The sequence below is a fragment of the Cucurbita pepo genome, chromosome LG07 (assembly GCF_002806865.2).
Source record: "Cucurbita pepo subsp. pepo cultivar mu-cu-16 chromosome LG07, ASM280686v2, whole genome shotgun sequence".
Classification (NCBI taxonomy): domain Eukaryota; kingdom Viridiplantae; phylum Streptophyta; class Magnoliopsida; order Cucurbitales; family Cucurbitaceae; genus Cucurbita; species Cucurbita pepo.
Genome location: NC_036644.1, coordinates 4,453,061 through 4,473,082, shown reverse-complemented (window position 1 = coordinate 4,473,082; position 20,022 = coordinate 4,453,061). Strand labels below are relative to the sequence as shown.

The 20,022-nt window shown below is 35.2% G+C and overlaps 1 protein-coding gene across 2 annotated transcripts; it reads left to right on the top strand.

The window, feature by feature from the left end:
• Positions 1–14,921: 14,921 nt before the first annotated feature.
• Positions 14,922–16,842, top strand: LOC111798304. Of its 2 annotated transcripts, none has more exons than XM_023681363.1 (2): positions 14,922–15,103; positions 15,984–16,842. In XM_023681363.1, exon 2 carries the CDS (start codon positions 15,985–15,987, stop codon positions 16,711–16,713), a length of 729 nt encoding a protein of 242 aa, XP_023537131.1. In that variant the 5' UTR covers positions 14,922–15,103; position 15,984; the 3' UTR covers positions 16,714–16,842. The 2 variants fall into 2 exon arrangements, with proteins under 2 accessions (XP_023537131.1, XP_023537130.1); XM_023681362.1 differs by having other exon boundaries at positions 15,952–16,842.
• Positions 16,843–20,022: the final 3,180 nt, after the last annotated feature.

Sequence of the window (20,022 nt, the reverse complement as noted above, 5' to 3'; positions counted from 1 at the left end):
CTTTCGTACTTACCCTTAATATCATAAATGAGTCTCATATAATTTTCTTACGGTATTTGAGTCTTCTAGAATTTTGAAAACGTCATAGAATTATCATAAAAGTCTTTTGATCATTTACCACCCCAAATCGTGGTCTAATTCTTCACCATATTCCAATGGCCTTATAACTTTGTGTAACCCTTTACATCATGACAAAAGGCTCCTCATCAAATTTCATGTCATTTAGATGTCACTTTGGTCATAAACTAGTGGTACATAATTATAGGGGTATTTTAGTCATTTTACATCTACTCTTACCCGTTATATAACGTAATGGTCACCAAATTTCATACATAACATTATCATGCCATATTGAGCCATTTTCTAAAATTTCATGGGCTACATAATTCATCTAAGGTTTGTGAATCAGGCGCTTCATTGAAATAAATGTTCATGTATACAATAAGGTCGGCAAACTTACTCAATCTTAATCCCAAAATCCTCATTTTTCATGATGATTCAGTCAACTGGATCCATAGTTTTACTAGTTTCCTCCATTACACTATTTTCCAAATCAAATTCTCTAAGCTTTGCTAAATGTTCAATTATTGACATTTTTGTCCATACATCCTCAAAATCTCGATCCCCGTTTACACAAGAAAATTGTTGATAAAATTCCAAAATGGTATTTTCTTTTGATCCAATTTTTTTCCTCTCCTTATCATCGAGGAAAGACAAAAAAAGATTTAAGGGTAACAAACATTCTCGAGAATTTCTCTTAGATTCGAACCCATAGCTAATCATATAACTAGAATTTCCTACTCACACCCGCCCATATCTTTACTTTTGGATCAATCTTTAATTCTAATCTTCCTCCCCAATCAAATATTATGGTGCCGGTATAGAACGAAATTCTGGTATGGTCCAATTCTAACCGGTAATAGATATCGGGGCTTTGCAATATTTGTCTGATCACAATTCTATATAGTCCATTTATTATAGAAGTTCCCAAGGAATTCATTACATGAATGTTTCCTGTTTGTAACTATCCACTTGATTTGGTTCATCATTAATGTCTCATCTTTGTAGATAAATTACATATGTAAATTTGCCTATTTTCCCACACAAAACCAAGACATTTGTAATAGTTCTTTTCTTCGGGCTACCTACCCCAATTCTAGTAAATTTTTGGAGTCAAAATCATGACATGAAACCGGTTAAAAACTCTAATCTAACCCAATGCAAATCGAATGCACTAGTAAATCACCTAGATCTACGAACGACTTACTGTATTTGATTTGTGGCTAAACTAGAGTTTGAGAATTTGGTAACTTCCATTGTAAACATTGTCAACTAGGTTTTTCTCTTGATATACCTTATCTAGTACACAGCACAAAACTAAAGTTCCTATAACCATGATGGAAAGGTACCACAACCTTTTTTGTTTTTCTAACGCCATTGTAATATCAAGAAGGAGCTTAACAAAATTCTCGTCTAAAAATTGGTATTATATAACCATGGTGGATATCCTAAATGCAATAAAACTTGGGATACTTAAAAATCAAACTTAAAATGACAGTTGACGTTACTATGGTAATACCTTTTAACCAGGTTGACGTTACTAGGAAAAATTCATTGGTAATTTTCTACAACAATTTGTTTACGTTGAGTTTCCTCGAGTGCATTTGTGTACCATAAGGAGGATTATCACAAAACTTCTAGTTGATTTAGAGACCATATCCCACCTTTGTAGTCCTCGTGTATCCCCACCCAAGTACATCTTAAATTTAAGGTATCTTGACAATCTCATACCGTAGTCCCTCTCCATATACCTCTAAAATTTTGACCATGATCGTAATGTCTCATCCAAACTGTGGCTTGATACTTTTAGATCACCTCTTAACTTTCATACATGTGGTTGTATTTTTAAAAAATTTCAACTCATATTAAGGCAAAAAAGTATTCTACATCTCACTACTTCCAAATCTCAACTCCCATTAAAGGCACTTATGTCATTCACCAATCAATTTAAGTATACAACGTTTTAAACTTTTATGGTCTTAATTCAATTGTTTTTCTCGCAATTTGATTTCATATTTACCTACTTCATAGTTATAAAGTTTTCTTTCGACCCTACCAGCTTTCATATCTATAACATTCTATTAGATATTGCCACTTATCAAGCTTCCTAGGTCATTTTCATTTCATTTGAAATTACTTTCTCATCAACATACATTGGTACATTCCTTTCCATCTCCATGTTTATAACACTAAGTAATTCATCTATGTTCGAGATGTCTAACTGAAACGTATGACCTTCCTTAACAAAATCATTTTCACGCATACATCAACATTTAGTAGCTTACTAAAACTATAGTTATCCATTCACAGTATCAACCTCAATAAATCTAAACATCATCAATACATCAATTTACATTCAAATTCCGTGCAAGGTAAAACATAACATATTCTACATTATAATAAATATAGAATTAAGCTAACAATAACATAGTCAATTATGATACAGTCAATGGTGTAAAAATTCAATTATGAGTTATATTTTATAATGACCAAGAAATAACAACATACGTAATCAACGACATTTTATTTTCTTATCTTATGCAAGACATACCTAACGTAGATGGGGCATCGACGGTGGGACCATGGAACATGCTAAGCCTACATTGTAGGCTAGTCTACAAGATTTGTAACCTAGAGCTCCGTTACCGACTATAACGACCTGAAATTTTCTACTTAATTTAAGATCGCTACTGTATACATATTATAAACATTGAATGCGGAAATACTTCATTTAAACTTTCATAAAACATAACCTTCAGCTTAAAACACAGTCATGGACTTGCGTGTTTCGAAAACACCTTTAAAAACGACACAACAAAAGGCTAAATTAAATAAATAAACGTTTAAATTAAAAACATCCTATTCTAGTCTAAGTCTAAGAAAACAAATACGACTACCCTATGCTTGTGTCATAGTCTCGAGTTGCGATGTTGTCGTCAGTCGTACAGGAATGTCTTGTCTTAACCTGAAATGAAGGTAGCACGTGACTTGAGTATTTTAAGAAATACTCAGTAAGTGACCCCACTATTGGGGGTTAAATGCCAGAACATGTGAATGCAATGACGGGACCTATCATATCTTGGATGTGTACCATATACTCTACACACAGCCGATACGTGCGAGTATGGGTTCACCAGACAGTTCGCACACCGCTGGAACATTTTCTTGTAGAGCCAGCCTTCTCTGGTAGCTCAACTTTTACCGGACACCCATTAGAATTAGTAATCATCACAACAGCATTATGTAAAACATAACGATACTTCGCCTGCCTAATGGATGTACGCGTCCGTACCCTCGTGATGGAGTAGGGTATCCCCCAATGCATGAGCACACATAATGCATGAGATCCCAACATTTTTTCATTTTTATTATCATTATCATTTAATACAACCCCGCTAGCGTTTTGAACATATCATATTGTTTTTCATATCATTTCACATATCGTTCATCATTCATATCATATCATTTCTCATCCTTCAATTCTCATATAAAATGTAATTTTAATGGTGTTATATTTCATGTCATTTATCGTGATTTCATGTCATCCATATCATATTGTATACACACAATTTAGGAGACATAACATAACGTCTCATGCTTTTAACATAACATTTCATCATATACATATCATACCATAACATATTGCATCACAATATATCACATCATAAACAAATCAATTTATCACATATCTCTTACCATAACAATATTTCATATCATTTACATATCATATGACAACATATATGTATCTGTCATCTACATATCGTATCATAATCATATCATATCGTAAACACTTTGTGGTCGTATACTGATACTCTTAGGTTATAACTATGGCAAAAAACGAGTTTACAATGACTCAAAATAATAGAATGAGACAAAAATAACAAATTATATTGTTTATTCTCTCTAAAATTAATATGCATGTCACCGTGGAAAATGAACCCCAAATATAAAAAGATTAACTCATGCTATATTGTTATATACTCTTTATTTTCCCTCCAACAAGTTTTGCTGTCTTTTTTTTTTACAAGTAATATTCATTTGCTTTAGGTCGTGACATTACCTTTCACAAATTTATAATTTGCATTAACACGACACATTAATAAATGAAAAATAAAGTCAAAATATTCCCATATATATTTTTCTCATGGAGCAAGGAAACCTAAATTGATACCAATTATATCACCCAAAAACTCTTAATAAATTTTTTATAATTAACATAGATATTTACACATTCTTCAAATTAGAAAAAGAGAAAACATTATTTACTTCTTGAATTAAGCTAATATATTTTAATGTCAAAAGATCTCGTCCTTTATTCTATAGAAAAATACATGTAAGACAAGATTGGTGACAAAGAAATACGGGTTGAAGTTTTATTTTTATACTTCTATATATATAGATATATTAGACAAATTAGGTGTGATCCAAGATGATTAAGATCGAAAAATACTCCCATCCACAAATATTGATCCATTGAAATTGATTTTGAAACTTAAATAATACTTAAAATAGAATCAAAATTAAGTATAAAAAGTGAGGATCACTCAAAAAGGGATGGAGAAGCATAGATCAATTATAAAATAGAAGGAGAGTGATAAGAGTTTTAACGGGAGAGTAGTTGTGTCTGTGCAAATAGACACAAAAAGTTATCAATTCTTTTAGACAGACACAAGGGGTCAAAAATGGTTTTGCTGCAACTATCAATCTTGTTGTGTATGATATTGTTTAGCCCTTCCCTTTCAGGGGCTACTTCTCCCACCAACATATTCATCCTTGCCGGTCAGAGCAACATGGCTGGTCGAGGTGGGGTAGAGAAAATTCAAAACGGGAAACTTGTGTGGGATGGAAAGGTCCCATTAGAGTGTCAATCCGACCCATCCATCCTACGGTTGAACCCTGAGCGCCAATGGGAGATAGCACATGAACCTCTCCATTTGGGGATTGACATCAGCAACACTCCAGGGATTGGCCCGGGAATACCGTTTGCTCACCAGTTGAAAGAAAAAGCTGGACAAAAGGCCGGCATCGTGGGTTTAGTTCCTTGTGCTAGAGGTGGCACTTTAATTGAACAATGGATAAAAAACCCTAGCAATCCTAGTGCAACTTTTTACCAAAATTTCATTGAACGAATTAAAACATCAGAAAAAGAAGGTGGAGTTGTGCGTGCTTTGTTTTGGTATCAAGGAGAAAGCGATGCGGCTATGAATGACACCGCACAAAGATACAAAGATAACTTAAAGAAGTTCATCACCGACATCCGCAATGATATAAAACCTAGATTTTTACCGGTCATTATTGTTAAGATATCCATGTATGACTTTTTTATGAAGCACGATACTCATAACTTGCCGGCAGTGAGAGCAGCTGAAGATGCAGTCCAAAAAGAGCTTCCAGACATCATTACTATCGACTCTCGGGAGTTGCCTGTAAACTTTACCACATTTGAAGGCTTTTCGTGGGATCATGGTCATTTTAACACGGAAACAGAGATTGTTTTAGGTAAATGGTTGGCAGACACATATCTCGCCCACTATGGTCATTTACTTTGATCTTATTATGTGTCATTCTCTAATCTCTATTGATTGATCTATTATTCTATCTCAATAAAATCATTTAAATCACATCTTTGTTGAACCTTAACATACTTACTACTCCGCTTCGAAGTTTTTTATTTATATAATTAAAAATAATCAAATTTGGTTCATAAAGATCAAAAATGAAAATAATAACATGGATGCCTTCATTGGCACCTATCTAATGGGCAAATTAAATTATCTACCTTGACAATTTTTTTTAAGAAAACTAAATACTAAAACTGATAAATAAATTTATTTATCAAAAAGTTTGAAATATTAATCAATGTCCATAATTTTGATGATGGTAGTGAATGAGACGGATGATATTTGTAAATCAAAATAAAGACTAAGAAAAAGATACAACAAAAGGTCTTAGTACAATTGAAAAGGTCTTATTGATAAAATTTTCATTTATCCTTGGGCATCGTATTAGGCATCGGTAACAAAAATGATCCCACAAACGGATTCATTAAAAATTGAATTACGATATACGATCCATCCAATTTGAAATTTCCATTTTTTTTATTTTTCCGAACAACAAGTATAAAATATTCAAAAAAAAAATGGTAAATTACCAAAATACCCTTATGGAGCCATCAAACTCCAATTCACGATAATTGTAGAGGTTTTAATGTCAGATTAAGGTCCCTTGTAAAGTCTGAAGTAGGGACTTCATTTTGAGCAAGAATCGAGCTAAGTCCACCATTCCCTTCATACTTGTTCCTACACCTTCTAAACAAGATTACCCACAAATTTGATGAAGGAATCGAGTGCTAAAGGAGCCCCAAATACCGATTCCCAATCTAAGCCGCCATTGAAGGAAGAGGTTGACACTTGAAAATTCAATCTAAGCCTACAAGCAATTCATCAAGAGAGACCAACCCCATTCGGTTTCTACACCTCCAAGAAATATTTTTGTAGAAGACCACAAAGGTTAACAAGTCTCGGAGCTTGACCAATTGGAGAAAATTGTTTTATGGCAAAGATTTTGGAGTAAGGATTGAATTCTCATTTAAATGTAGATTGATGGATCGATGATGCTTGGATTTAGTGAGGTTGGTGCTGTGAATGGGAGATATAGTTCTAGTAGGCTACTAATTGTTAGTGTATGCATGAAAATGATTTTACTAAACAATGTCATATGTTTCAATTAGACGTCTCGAACATAGATAAATTATGCAGTGTTATGACCATAGAGATGGAAAGGAATGTACCAATGTATACTAATGAGTAAGTAGTTTCAAACGAAATAAAAATGACCCAAGAAGCTTGTTAAATGACGATATCTTATAGTATGCTATAGATATTAAAAGTGGTAGTGTCGAAAGAAAAATTTGTCACTATAAAGTATGTAAACATGAAATTTAGTATGCGTGATGTATATCGTATGTTCATAAGTAATGAGCCTTAGAATTAAGAGAAGTTATCTTAGTTTCTAAAACCATGCCGCCCAGACCATGTGAAAGAGTAAGACGAGGAAGGGGACAACCCTATTAGAGGAAGAAGACGAGGTGGGATGAATAGAGCCTACTTCGAGGTTAGAGACAGGGTTCGAATTGGAGCCCTTATTGCACATATTGTTGGTAAGCACACCTGTGAGGGTAGACATAGTAGCTAAGAATAGAGTAAATAATGATCAAGTAATCATGGGAAACAAAAGTCTAAGCGTAGACCTGATAGTAGTAAAGATGACCGATTTCGACGTAATACTAGGCATGAATCATGCTAGTATAGATTGTCACAAAAATGAAGTAGTATTCTTACCACCAGAGGAACCGAGCTTTAAATTTAAAGGCATACGTACCGAGAGTATCCCAAAGGTAGTCTCGATGATGAAAGCAGAGAGAGATTAGTCCAACAATGGGGTTGGGTACATAAGCATGTGTCGTAGATGTAAGAGGAAAAGAAAAGACCTTAGACAACATACTAATAGTAAATGAGTTTCCGAACGTATTTCCAAAGCCCTTATAACATGGCATCAATAGAATTAAAGGAACTTGAGATGTAATTACAAAGCTTATTGGTAAGGGCTTTATCTGTCATAAAGTCCCTCCTTGAGTTGCACCAACATTAATGGTCAAGTAGAAAGATGAATTGATGCGTCTAGACATCGATCATAGGAAACAAAATATAAGGACCCTAACTTGAATGAAATTTTGGAGACAAATTAACAGGAAGTTCAGTGACAAATAGACTAGTACTACCTGACAGACCTCATTGACGTAAATAGATTATAAACCCTATCAAATTAACAAGGACTTAAGTTATGAGGGGAAGCCATAGGAAAATCTGCAAGTTGAAAGCCTTAGCAAGAAAGAAATTGCCTTCCTCAAAACACTGAGACAAAACCAATATATGAAAGAGATCACGGGAACAGGAGATAAGATAAGAGAAAAGTACCCAAATTTAAGATACAAATGGTTAGAAAAGAATTTTGTTAAGCTTCCTTCTTAGTATTACATGAGAGTTGGAAAAAAAATTTGTGGTGTCTTCCCTTATGGTTATAGGACAATGGTTCAAATATGTATGGGCTTAGAGGTCAATTATTGAACGTTTACCAAAGTTTAGAGAATTTGACTTGGAAGACAATGTAACAGAGGAAACTAGGACAACTATTGATCTAGTTGATGGAAGAAGGCAATCATCATGAAAAAAAGTGAGGATCTTGGGATTAAGGTTGAGTGAGTTTGTCAACGTTAGTGTCCACGTGAACATTAATTTCAATGAAGCGCCTGAATCAAAAACCTACTAAACGAGTTTTGTGGTTCATGAAATTTTAGGCGAAGAATCACCGTGACATGACAAGGTTATTTACGAAATTTTGGTAACCATTAGACTATGAGAATGGGTTAAACCAAGGGTAGTGTAAAATGACTAAAATACCCTTATAACTATGTACCAGGAGCTAATGTCATGGTTTAAAAGGATTATACAAAATTACAAGGCCATTGAAATAGAAGAATTAAACGAAGATTTGGGATGGTAAAGGACCAAAATACCATTATGATAATTCAAAGATATTTTCGAGACCTTGAAAGACTCAAAATACTGCGCAAATATATATGAGGTTCATTTCTCACCACCAATTTCTCACACAACTCCTTCCCCAAATATCTCTCCTCAACTCCTCCCATGCGAGAATGATGGTTTTGTTGGGGAGAGAAAAAAAAACATAAAAGAAAAAATTGGAGATTTATTTGGGGAGAAAAAGAAAATTGGCCTTCCGTTCAAAATAAAATTATTTAGATTTTTAGTTATTGTTATAGAAAATCCCAAGATTAATAGAATTTTTTTAAGAAAAAAAAAGTGAGTAGGAATCCATTTAAATTGGCCAAAAATTAATCGTAAAAATCATGAATATAAAATGAAGATTCGGAGATGATTAAACTAATTTTTTAAATGATATTAATATAAATATCTACTAAGTGTTACTTAATGTAATAAAGAGATGAGACTATCGAGTTGTGTCATGAGAGATGATAAGATGGACTTAGAGGGACCTCACACATATTGTATGTTCATAAGCATAGGGATACTTCCTCCTAAAGATGATGAGTTGGGACGTGCACAGTATGACGAGCAGGGTGTTCATGTGGAGCATGACACTATGGGGTTTGGCTGACCTCTGGATGTCACTACAGATTAGCTTGACCAGAGGGTCCAAGGGGTGTGCAAGCGTCCTGTGGATTCATGTTCGCACGTTTGGGTCGTGTGTAGGGAAGTACTACACATCCTTTTTTTTTAGACTAGAGGCCACCCCTAGATGAGCTAGAGATAGGTCTTAAGAGCATGACTGTATGTGTTTGCATTTGCACGGCCCCCTATTATAGTGGGGCCGCTTACTTAGTATTTTTCGAAATACTCCGGCCATGTACCACATCATTTTTCAAGTAAAGGCAAGGTGCACATGTACGGAGGACGGCGGCATCGTGAACAGAGACTATGGCACGTGCATAGGATAGACTCATATTTAAATTCCTAGTCTTAGGTTTGAATGGGTTGTTTTGCATTTCATCACTTTAAATGAATTTGTATTTGTTTTTATTTTCTCTAAATTTCAGTATTTCGTATTTAAACACGTAACACCATGTCAGTATTTTCTAGAGAAAATGATGTTTTAAATGTTTTCGACATTTATATTATTAGATGATATTTTCTTTCAAAAATTATATTTCTGCATTAGAGATGAGCATAAGATGTTAGTAGCTACTCTGAGTATGTAGAAATTTAGGGTCATTACAGTAGGCATTCTAACGGACAATTGGGATGTGTACTTAATTTTCCTACACATGGTCTATACGTGCGAGTATGAACCCACCAGTCGGTTTGCACACCTTCTGGACCCCCTTTTTGGTCGGGCGAGCATTCTTCGGGAGCTGTTGATACCGGACACCCGTTAGAAATAGTGACCGTCATGGCAGCATTATGAAAAAATATAATGAACATTCTCCCACCTAGTATTCTACGCGTCCGTAATATCGTGAAGGAATAGGTGTATCCCCCAATGCCATACACACAATAATGCGTGAGGTCCCAACATTTTTTCATTTTCATTATTATTTAATACACAATCCCGCTAGTGGCTTATTCATATCATATCATTTCCCATGTCATTTCTCATATCGTTTATCATATCATTTATCGTATTTTGCATGCGAATACCAAAGTTATATTTCATGTTAGTTTTTCGTTTTGCATGTCAATCATATCATTTCGTTCATATTGCATACATATATCATAACATAACACTTTTATACTTGACATAACAATTCTCATCATTCCCATATCATATCATATCATATCATGTATCATAACAATCACATAACATATCCCTAACATATTGGTTCACATTATATCATATCATAAACATGTCAATAATCACATATATCGTACCATAACCTATATCATATTGTTCTCATACAATTTTACTATCTATATACATATTCGTCATTCCCTTATCCTATCATGATCATATCATTTCGTTAACAATTTGTGGTCATGTCGTTCCCTAACTTATCATAGCCTTAACATTCTTATATATATCATAGGTGTATCATTTCATGAGCACAACGTAGTCATATCGTTTCCCAACATATCTTAATAATATCATGAACACATCTTATTCAAATCGTTTCATGAACGTTTCTTAGCCATACCGTTGCTTGAACGTATCCTAACGATATCGTCTCATCAATCTATCATAATCATATCGTTTACTATACATAATCTAACCATATTGTTTGCTATACATAACTTAACCATATCGTTTTATAAACATATCTTGGTCTTACCATTACACTGACACTTATCACATCCTTCTCATATCCTATGTCAAACATATCATTTTACACATCATACCATAAGCGTTATCATACCTATCACATATCCAAACATATACATATCATATCATAGTCATAACGTTTCATAAACAATTCACGAGTATCAACTATATGACATGTGCAAAACCATGGAGCACGTGTTAACACCCAACATTAAATATAACCATGTCGATAGTAAAGTCACCTGCTTGGTTGGCCTTAGCCGGTGTTCTCCCTCATTTTAACTGCTTGAGTTCGTCCTTTGAGGTTGTTCCAAGTATTGCTGCAAGTGGGCCGTATGATTGGTCGTGTTCTCAGGTGGGCTTCGGGTCGTAGTGGACTTCGGGTCTGTATTTGTGTAGTGGGCCGCGTGCACATTTAGGTTTTTACATCTGTGGGCTTGGGTCCGACCCGGATCCATTGGATCCTTCTTCTCCACCTGGTTCGTCTGCAACTTCCCCTTTTCATTTTCTCTCTCTTCTATGTATTGTAAATCTTAAGCCTTCCAAAAACAACAGAAGGTGTTGGGGTGTTTTGGAGCGTGGTGTCGTGGGTCAGCTGGAGTCGCTGATTTTTTTTTTTTTTTTTTTTTTANGATAGAATACTTTCGTATTAGTCATGTTGTAACTTCTATACAAGACGTACATGCATATTTGTGATATTTCATTCATTCGTATCATACATGATACATCATAGTGTCTCAAAGAGCATTCACATAGTCTCATCAACATGGCAGTCATAATAAAAAATAAAAGAAAGTATATACATATAATACATTGTTCATTCAGATCATATAACATAAATAATAGAACATACAGCCATTGAGTACGTGTTATTGATGCATCAAAAAAAATTCGTCAAACCTAGCTCATTGATAGTTTAAACTCTCCTTGGTACACCTAAGCTCGCTTTGGTTGAACGTTCCTAAGTTTAGTTTAACCTACAATATTCATCCATTTACCAGAAGGAGCTTAGAGTTTATTTGGGTAGCCAACAAAACTTAAATCTTCTAATATATTTTAACGTCTATTCTATTGAAAAAGACACGTGAGACAAGATTGATAAAAAATAATAATAATAATAATAATAATAAAATAAAAATAAAAATAAAATTCATAGTTGAAAATTTATTTTTATACTTCTATATATAGATATATTAGACAAATTAGACAAATTAGGTGTGATCTAAGACTATTAAGATCGAAAAATACTCTCAATCCACAAATATTGACGATTGAAACTGATTTTGAAAATTAAATAATACTAAAAATAGAATCAAAATTAATATAAAAAGTGAGGATCATTCACAAAGGAATGGAGAAGCATAGATTAGATCAATTATAAAATAGAAGGAGAGTGATAAGCGTTGTAACGGGAGAGTAGTTGTGTCTGTGCAAATAGACACAAAAAGTTATCAATTCTTTTAGACAGACACAAGGGGTCAAAATGGTTTGGATAAAACTATCAATCTTGTTGTGTATGATATTGTTTAGCCCTTCCCTTTCAGGGGCTACTTCTCCCACCAACATATTCATCCTTGCCGGTCAGAGCAACATGGCTGGTCGAGGTGGGGTAGAGAAAATTCAAAACGGGAAACTTGTGTGGGATGGAAAGGTCCCATTAGAGTGTCAATCTGACCCATCCATCCTACGGTTGAACCCTGAGCGCCAATGGGAGATAGCACATGAACCTCTCCATTTGGGGATTGACATTAGTCACACTCCAGGGATTGGTCCGGGGATACCGTTTGCTCACCAGTTCAAAGAAAAAGCTGGACAAAAGGCAGGCACCGTGGGTTTAGTTCCTTGTGCTAGAGGTGGCACTTTAATTGAACAATGGATAAAAAACCCTAGCAATCCTAGTGCAACTTTTTACCAAAATTTCATTGAACGAATTAAAACATCAGAAAAAGAAGGTGGAGTTGTGCGTGCTTTGTTTTGGTATCAAGGAGAAAGCGATGCGGCTATGAATGACACCGCTCAAAGATACAAAGATAACTTAAAGAAGTTCATCACCGACATCCGCAATGATATAAAACCTAGATTTTTACCGGTCATTATTGTTAAGATATCCATGTATGACTTTTTTATGAAGCACGATACTCATAACTTGCCGGCAGTGAGAGCAGCTGAAGATGCAGTCCAAAAGGAGCTTCCAGACATCATTACTATTGACTCTTGGGAGTTGCCTATAAACTTGACCACATTTGAAGGCTTTTCGTGGGATCATGGCCATTTTAACACGGAAACAGAGATTGTTTTAGGTAAATGGTTGGCAGACACATATCTCGCCCACTATGGTCATTTACTTTGATCTTATTATGTGTCATTCTCTAATCTCTATTGATTGATCTATTATTCTATCTCAATAAAATCATTTAAACCACATCTTTGTTGAACCATAATCTACTTGATACTCCATTTTAATTCAATAATATTTGTGGAGATTTCTTATTTAAATAATTAAAAGTAATCAAATTTTGTTTGAATAACGAAACAAAACAAAGATCAAAATTATGAACATAAAGTCCCGAACCTAGGAACCAACTTAAATGGAATATGATAACTTGTTTATGGTTTAACATTCTTGCCACCTCATTATGTTCTGAATTGTAATCTCTAACAAAAAAATATAGCTCCATGCGCAAAAGCTCGTGTCATAATGAGTCTTGCTATGTATTGGTGATGGGTATATGAAGCAAATTATTGATTGGGTCATAATATTTATAAAATTTTAATGTCTATCAGATTCTAAAACAGTGCTATATGTGTATTCATATACTATAAGGTACGACCAATATAGGAAAAATGTAGCATTAACGAATTTTCAATTGTGGATACATTTGGATCCTTAGCATATTAAAATGACGGCTATTATTGGTATCAAACCTCTAAATTCTTCGATTGATAATAAGACCTAGAATTTTGTTTTCAATGTTTCGTTCCCTTCTCTAACATTCGTGGATCATACAAAGGGGTCCTTTGAGGCCCAACATCCTCACTAGCACCCGTTCCCTTCTCCAATCGATATGAGACCCCCAATCCACCCCTTTCAAGGTCCAGCACTTCGAAACTCAACCTCCTCGTTGGCGCATAGATGAGAGGTCATCCTGGGATTTCCATTAAGTCATTTCATTTGAGTTGTGGAAAATCGTTACTTAATGTGTCACTACCGCACCCAGTATAGTATAACTGATCAGCTGTCACAAAATGAATTTCGCTTTCTTTCTACCTAAGGTTGGGTGGTCGGGGTTTACCCGACAAAAGACATTGAAAATCAGAGAACGGGGACACAGAGCACAAGATGGAGACATATAGGATATGTGGGAATATATATAGACTAAAGAAATGAAATAAGGATTGAATACCATATGTAACAATGATGAAAGTCCCACATCGGCTAGTTTAGAGAATGATCATGGGTTTATAATCAAATAATACTATCTCCATCTCCAAAGTAAAATCACGAGAGCTTAGTGGACAAATCAAATAATACTATCTCCATCTCCAAAGCAAAATCATGAGAGCTTAGTGGACAATATCATACTATTGTGGAGAATCGTGTTCATCTAAAAAGCTCAAACTAACTGGTAAATATTGTCATTTTTAGACTTTCCGAGTTTCTCGACAATGTTGAGTAATCGGGTTGAATACGGAAGGCAAGTGAAAGAGAAAAATAAATATAGAAAGGTAGCAATAAAAACGACATTACTACCACATTACTAGATGGATCAGTCTGGTTGACTTCGTCTCCTGAATCTTAAAAGCACGTGTCAATTTTAGCAGTCACATCAAAACGACGTCCCATTACAACCTCCACAAAATTCGTACCTTATAATTAAATTTTGGTTTTCAAAAGTCTTAATTAATAATAATAATTATTATTATTATTATTTATTTATTTATTTATTTTCAAATTTAAATTTCATTTCCTCTTCAAATAAAAGAAAAAGAAATAAAAAAGAAAATTATGTGTATTCCAAACCTTCTTCATCCGCTCTCCTCCAAAACGCAATCGGCTTCCTCGACTTTGGTCCGGCGGAGGGAAAATGAAGAGGGCAGATCGCGACCTTCCTCCCAAATCCTTTTCTTGATCCTCTTTTGTTTTTCTCAATCCTTCTCAATGCATGTTCATCCAGTTTCTCTAAAGGTAAATCCGCATTCGCCATATTCCACTCTTCATCTTTGATTTTTGATGTTTCCTTCGGTTCTGTTTACGGATTTTATGATTTATGTTTGTGTTCTCTCGTCGGTTTGTGAGAATGATTTCATTTCTCCGTTGCATTTTGTTGTTGTTAGTAATTTTGTGAATTTTCTCTGTCGAATCTTTGATCGACGATTGACTCTGTATTGCATCCTGGAACAAATGCATTGGCTCCGCTGCAATTTTAGACTTGACTGTAGATTTTTGTCAGGCCTTTTGTTTTCTTCTGTAGAATGTGGAAGCAGCTGTCTGATCCATAATTATCTCATTGTGCATGCATAGAAGTGTTTGTGTGATTTTATTGCTTGTTTGTTTGATTTTTCAAAGGAGTGTGCCAGTTAAATATTTTGAAAATTATGAGTTTTCATGAGTAGCGCCTAACAGATAATTTCGACCTATTCATTAAGGAGTGAATAATGTTGGAATCTTTGGAAGAAATATGTACTTATTTATCTAAAATTTTCGATTCAAATGATGAATTTATACCATTTGATTTGTTTATTTTTATTGTTTTGAGTTTGGATAGGTGGGAGATGGTTTAAATCTTTTTGTGTTTTAGTAAAACCATCTGTTTGAACTGTCAATTTCACTTTAGAGGTACCAAAATTTTCAAAATCTGTAAAGATATTATTAAGATCTACAACCAACAAGTAGCTCTTTTGTTGCATCTGTCATTTAGAACTGTGTTGTTTGGGATTGAGGAGTGCAGTTTCTTGGAGTGAATATTGGGAAAAGTAAACTGTGTAAGACTTGTTTCAAGTAGTTTTTGTTTCATACATGAACATCTATTCCAGATGTCATGTTCTTGAAACAATTGTTCTGTCAGGATGTGGAAGATGGCCTCGAATGCCATTGCTGGCATTCGATCCAAGAAAAACTCAGCTGTTTCGAAGCAAGTTTTCTGGGAGTGCTCGGATGACGACGAGGTATGCTCAGAAGGTAGTAGAGATGAAGAACTGGAATGCCCGATATGCTGGGAATCCTTTAACATTGTGGAGAACATACCTTATGTCTTATGGTGTGGTCATTCACTATGCAAAAACTGTGTATTAGGCCTTCAAGGGTGTGTGTTGAAAGTAGCATCGTGTCAAATCCGAGTCCCGATCTTCATCTTCTGTCCTTGGTGCCATCAGCTGTCGCTAAGGGTCGTGTACAAGGGGAACCTGAAGTTCCCCAGCAAGAACTTCATTCTTCTTTGGATGGTTGAGAGCTTCAATTGTAATGAGGGAAAACTCGAACATTCCTTCAATGGGGATAATCAACCAGTTTTTTCTCGGACTTCAGAAACCGATACAGCGTCTGCGAGGCTACCTGGAATAGGGAGGCAGCGATGGCGGTTGTTTCTCCATAAACACTTGGATTACGCCGTCCATTTAATCTTCAAGTTTCTACTGGTTGTCATATTTGTTGTGATTGTCATTTTTGTAATCCCTGGAAGTGCACTCATCTTGCTGCTATACCTGCTAATCACTCTACTGTTTGCATTGCCATCTTTGTTCATATTTTACCTTGCACTCCATGCTCTGGAAAAGCTTATGAGTGATATAACTTCATGAAATGTCTTGTTTAACATCTTTTTGTGTACTGCTTTTCTTAATTCTTCTGACTTTGAACAACCAACCAATCTGGAGTTCTATATTTTGAAGATCTTTGGTTGGTTTGATTGAATGAAGCTTTGGGCCCAACTCATCAATTGTATTACCTAACCTTATACAAGTTGGTCATTGCCTGTTATAGAGAAAATTTTGGGGTTGTATGAAATATGCATACTTTTCCATCCACGTTTAATGGTTTGACGACCCATTAATTAATTTTTTGAAATCTTTTATAGTTCTACTTTACAAAAATGTCTACTTTTTTTCAAAAGTTACATACATATCAAGGCCCAAACCAGTTGGTCCAGTTGAGGTGTACGTAGACATTTAAATTTACATATATGCCCATGTTATACATTTATCATTATGTTAAAAAGAACTCAAAAAGTTGGAAAAGAATGATATGTAATTGTAATAAATAAATAAATAAATAAATAAAATCAACCGTTTCTGTTGACGGGGTCTCACCTGTTCTTTGAGGTAAGTGATCCGATTGATGGATGCCTGTTCTTTGAGGTCAGTGATCTTATTGATGGATGCCTACTTGATTGTTCTTTGATGTTCTTTGAGGTCAGTGATCTTATTGATGGATGCCTACTTGATTGTTCTTTGAGGTAAGTGATCTTACTCATGGATGCCTACTTGATTGTTCTTTGAGGTAAGTGATCTTATCGATGGATGCCTACTTGATTGGCTGGATGAATTGTTTGATGTATGAATAACAAATGCCATAATATATAAAATTATGAGCTATTGAAATGAATGATGATATGACAAATAAATGTTCATATACGAACAATTGTGTATGTTATTACTGGTTAATGTGGTCTATGTTTCATCTCGTGAAATTATGTCTCCAGCTCCCTATTTGGTCAAGTCTCTAAACTAGTTTTTATTGAATCAACTATAAAAGTCACTCTCATGCATACAAATCTCAACTATAAAAGTCACTCTCATGCATACCAATCAAAGGACAAGCCTTACATCCTTAATAATCTTTCTATAAAATATTAATATTCTAAATTAATGAATTTATAAAAGAGATTAAATATTTCATAGTCAGTCTTATATAAATTTATTGTATAGGATACTTTCACTCGCATGTCATTATGAATGATTTAGATCTAATAATATGTAACAATTACAAACTAGGACGATCAATAGTGTTACCATGACAAGACACTCAACCTTGTCCATATTATATCGACTAGATATATCTATTTAACCCGCGGTGTCGGGGCCTAGTGGGGACTTGCCACGAAGAGGGCGGAGATTCCCTATTGATACAGGAAATGGGGAGGGAGTGAGGAGAGATTTTTGTCAGTTAGATAAATAGGGCAGGGATGAGGATTATACTCTCCGTCCTCATCCCTGCCCAATTTCCCAACCTATCCCATCTGACATTGATATAGTCATTGCCTTGCACGGCCTAACATGCATGTAGCAGTATAATAGATTAAAAAAAAGACAGTCAACCATCGCCAGAAATCGATTTCCGGTGGGTGCAGCCACGAGATATCGCACGACCCAACCCAAATCACTCCCTTTTTAAAATCACCCTCAACCCCACTCTACCCACTCAATACGTCCTTATTATATGATAGAATGAGACTAAAACGAGCGGACAAGACTAAAGAACTTGTGTTTAGCACGATATAAAGAGCGAGACACACTGGGTAGTAAACAACCAACGACTCTGAGCGTACAAACGGTAAGATACTCGTGCCCACATCATCCCTTGGGTTTTTCCTTCAACGCCAGTGAACATACAATTTTGGTAAACTGAAATGTAAAAATAATCACGTTTGTAGGTACGTACGAGGCACTACGACGTCATGAGAGTGTAAGGCAAGCCAATACAATCTCACAATAGCCGAGATCTAAACAAAAGAACGGTGGAGAAGGATGCCTAAAACTCTTGGGAAGAGAGAGAAATGCAGTCAGTTTTTTAAGAAATCGGGAGAGGAAGAAGAGGTCTATCATACTCGAATTTAGGTCGGATACCCATCTGCATCAACCCACAACGTTACACAACCCAGTCAGCAACCCGCGCACACAAGAACACGACCTGACCAATTCGACGACCCGCGTGCGCCCCTAGCCATCTTCACGGCAGGTTATATTTTACACACGATAGATTTCATTCTACACAAAGTAGCAATTAATTATGTCATTTGTTTATGTAGTTCCTCGTCCCCTCTCAAGGTGGTTTTAATCCACACACAATAGTGACTCTTCAAATCAACTATTTATCTAGTCCCTTGTCCCCTATCGACTTGTCTGGGTTTCATTCTACACACAATAGTAACTCCTCAAATTGATTTGTCAACATTGCTAGCAAACTCATAAGTTCTCATAATTTCCCTTTGGTGTCGTCGAGATTTATGAGGTTTTTGGGGCTTCTAGGTTTTTATATCGCATCTTGCATTTTTAGGTCACTCGAGCTAAACCAATCCTCAGGTCAAGACTTATGATCGCCTCTCACGATCTTAGGGTACTCGGTCTGTAGGAAATGTAATGACCTCGGTCAACGTAAAAATTGGTTTAGTTTTAGCATCCTATTCTTAACTTGGTTCACTCATGCATGCTTTGCTAGGGAGATATTTCTATCGATCTCACCTAAAGCACAGGAAACATAATCTCTTCATGTAAGCATAACTTACTAGGTAGATATTTTCATCAATCATCTATAGTACTAATCACATAAGCAAAACCATTCATACAAACAAGTTCAACGGGGAGATAACATCCATCAATCACCTGGAACATATATCGCAATAAATCATTCTCCTTTCTAACACAGTGGAAAACATATAAAATAGCATTCATCACAAATATCATCATAGGGGCATTTTGGTAATTTCTTACACCTTACCTAGCATACTGTCGATATTGCTAAGCTCACAATCTAATCATGCATTTTCTCTTACTAGTTCTTTGCGGTAAATATAAAATCATCATGCATCTCGTAATCTCATCATAGGGGTATAATGGTAATTTTTCGAACAGACAAATAATACATTCTCATCTAAAATTGTCCTTTTGAAGTCTTAAACATGTATATTCTAACCACCTAAAGTGAGGAATGCTCGCATGCTAGCATACTAGCGGTCCGTACAATAATTACTTACATAGAGTCCGTGTGGTTACTTATCAAGATGAAGCGTCCTCTCCCATTGTCTTTCAGCTAGTTAGAGGCTCTAAATTTCTTCAAAACTCACTCGTAGATCTTAATTCAAGTAAAATGAGGGTTAGTATCAAAATCGGGAT

Excerpts from the sequence above, each read along its gene's own strand:
- LOC111798304 (XM_023681363.1), top strand. The coding sequence starts at position 15,985 with ATGTGGAAGATGGCCTCGAATGCCATTGCTGGCATTCGATCCAAGAAA.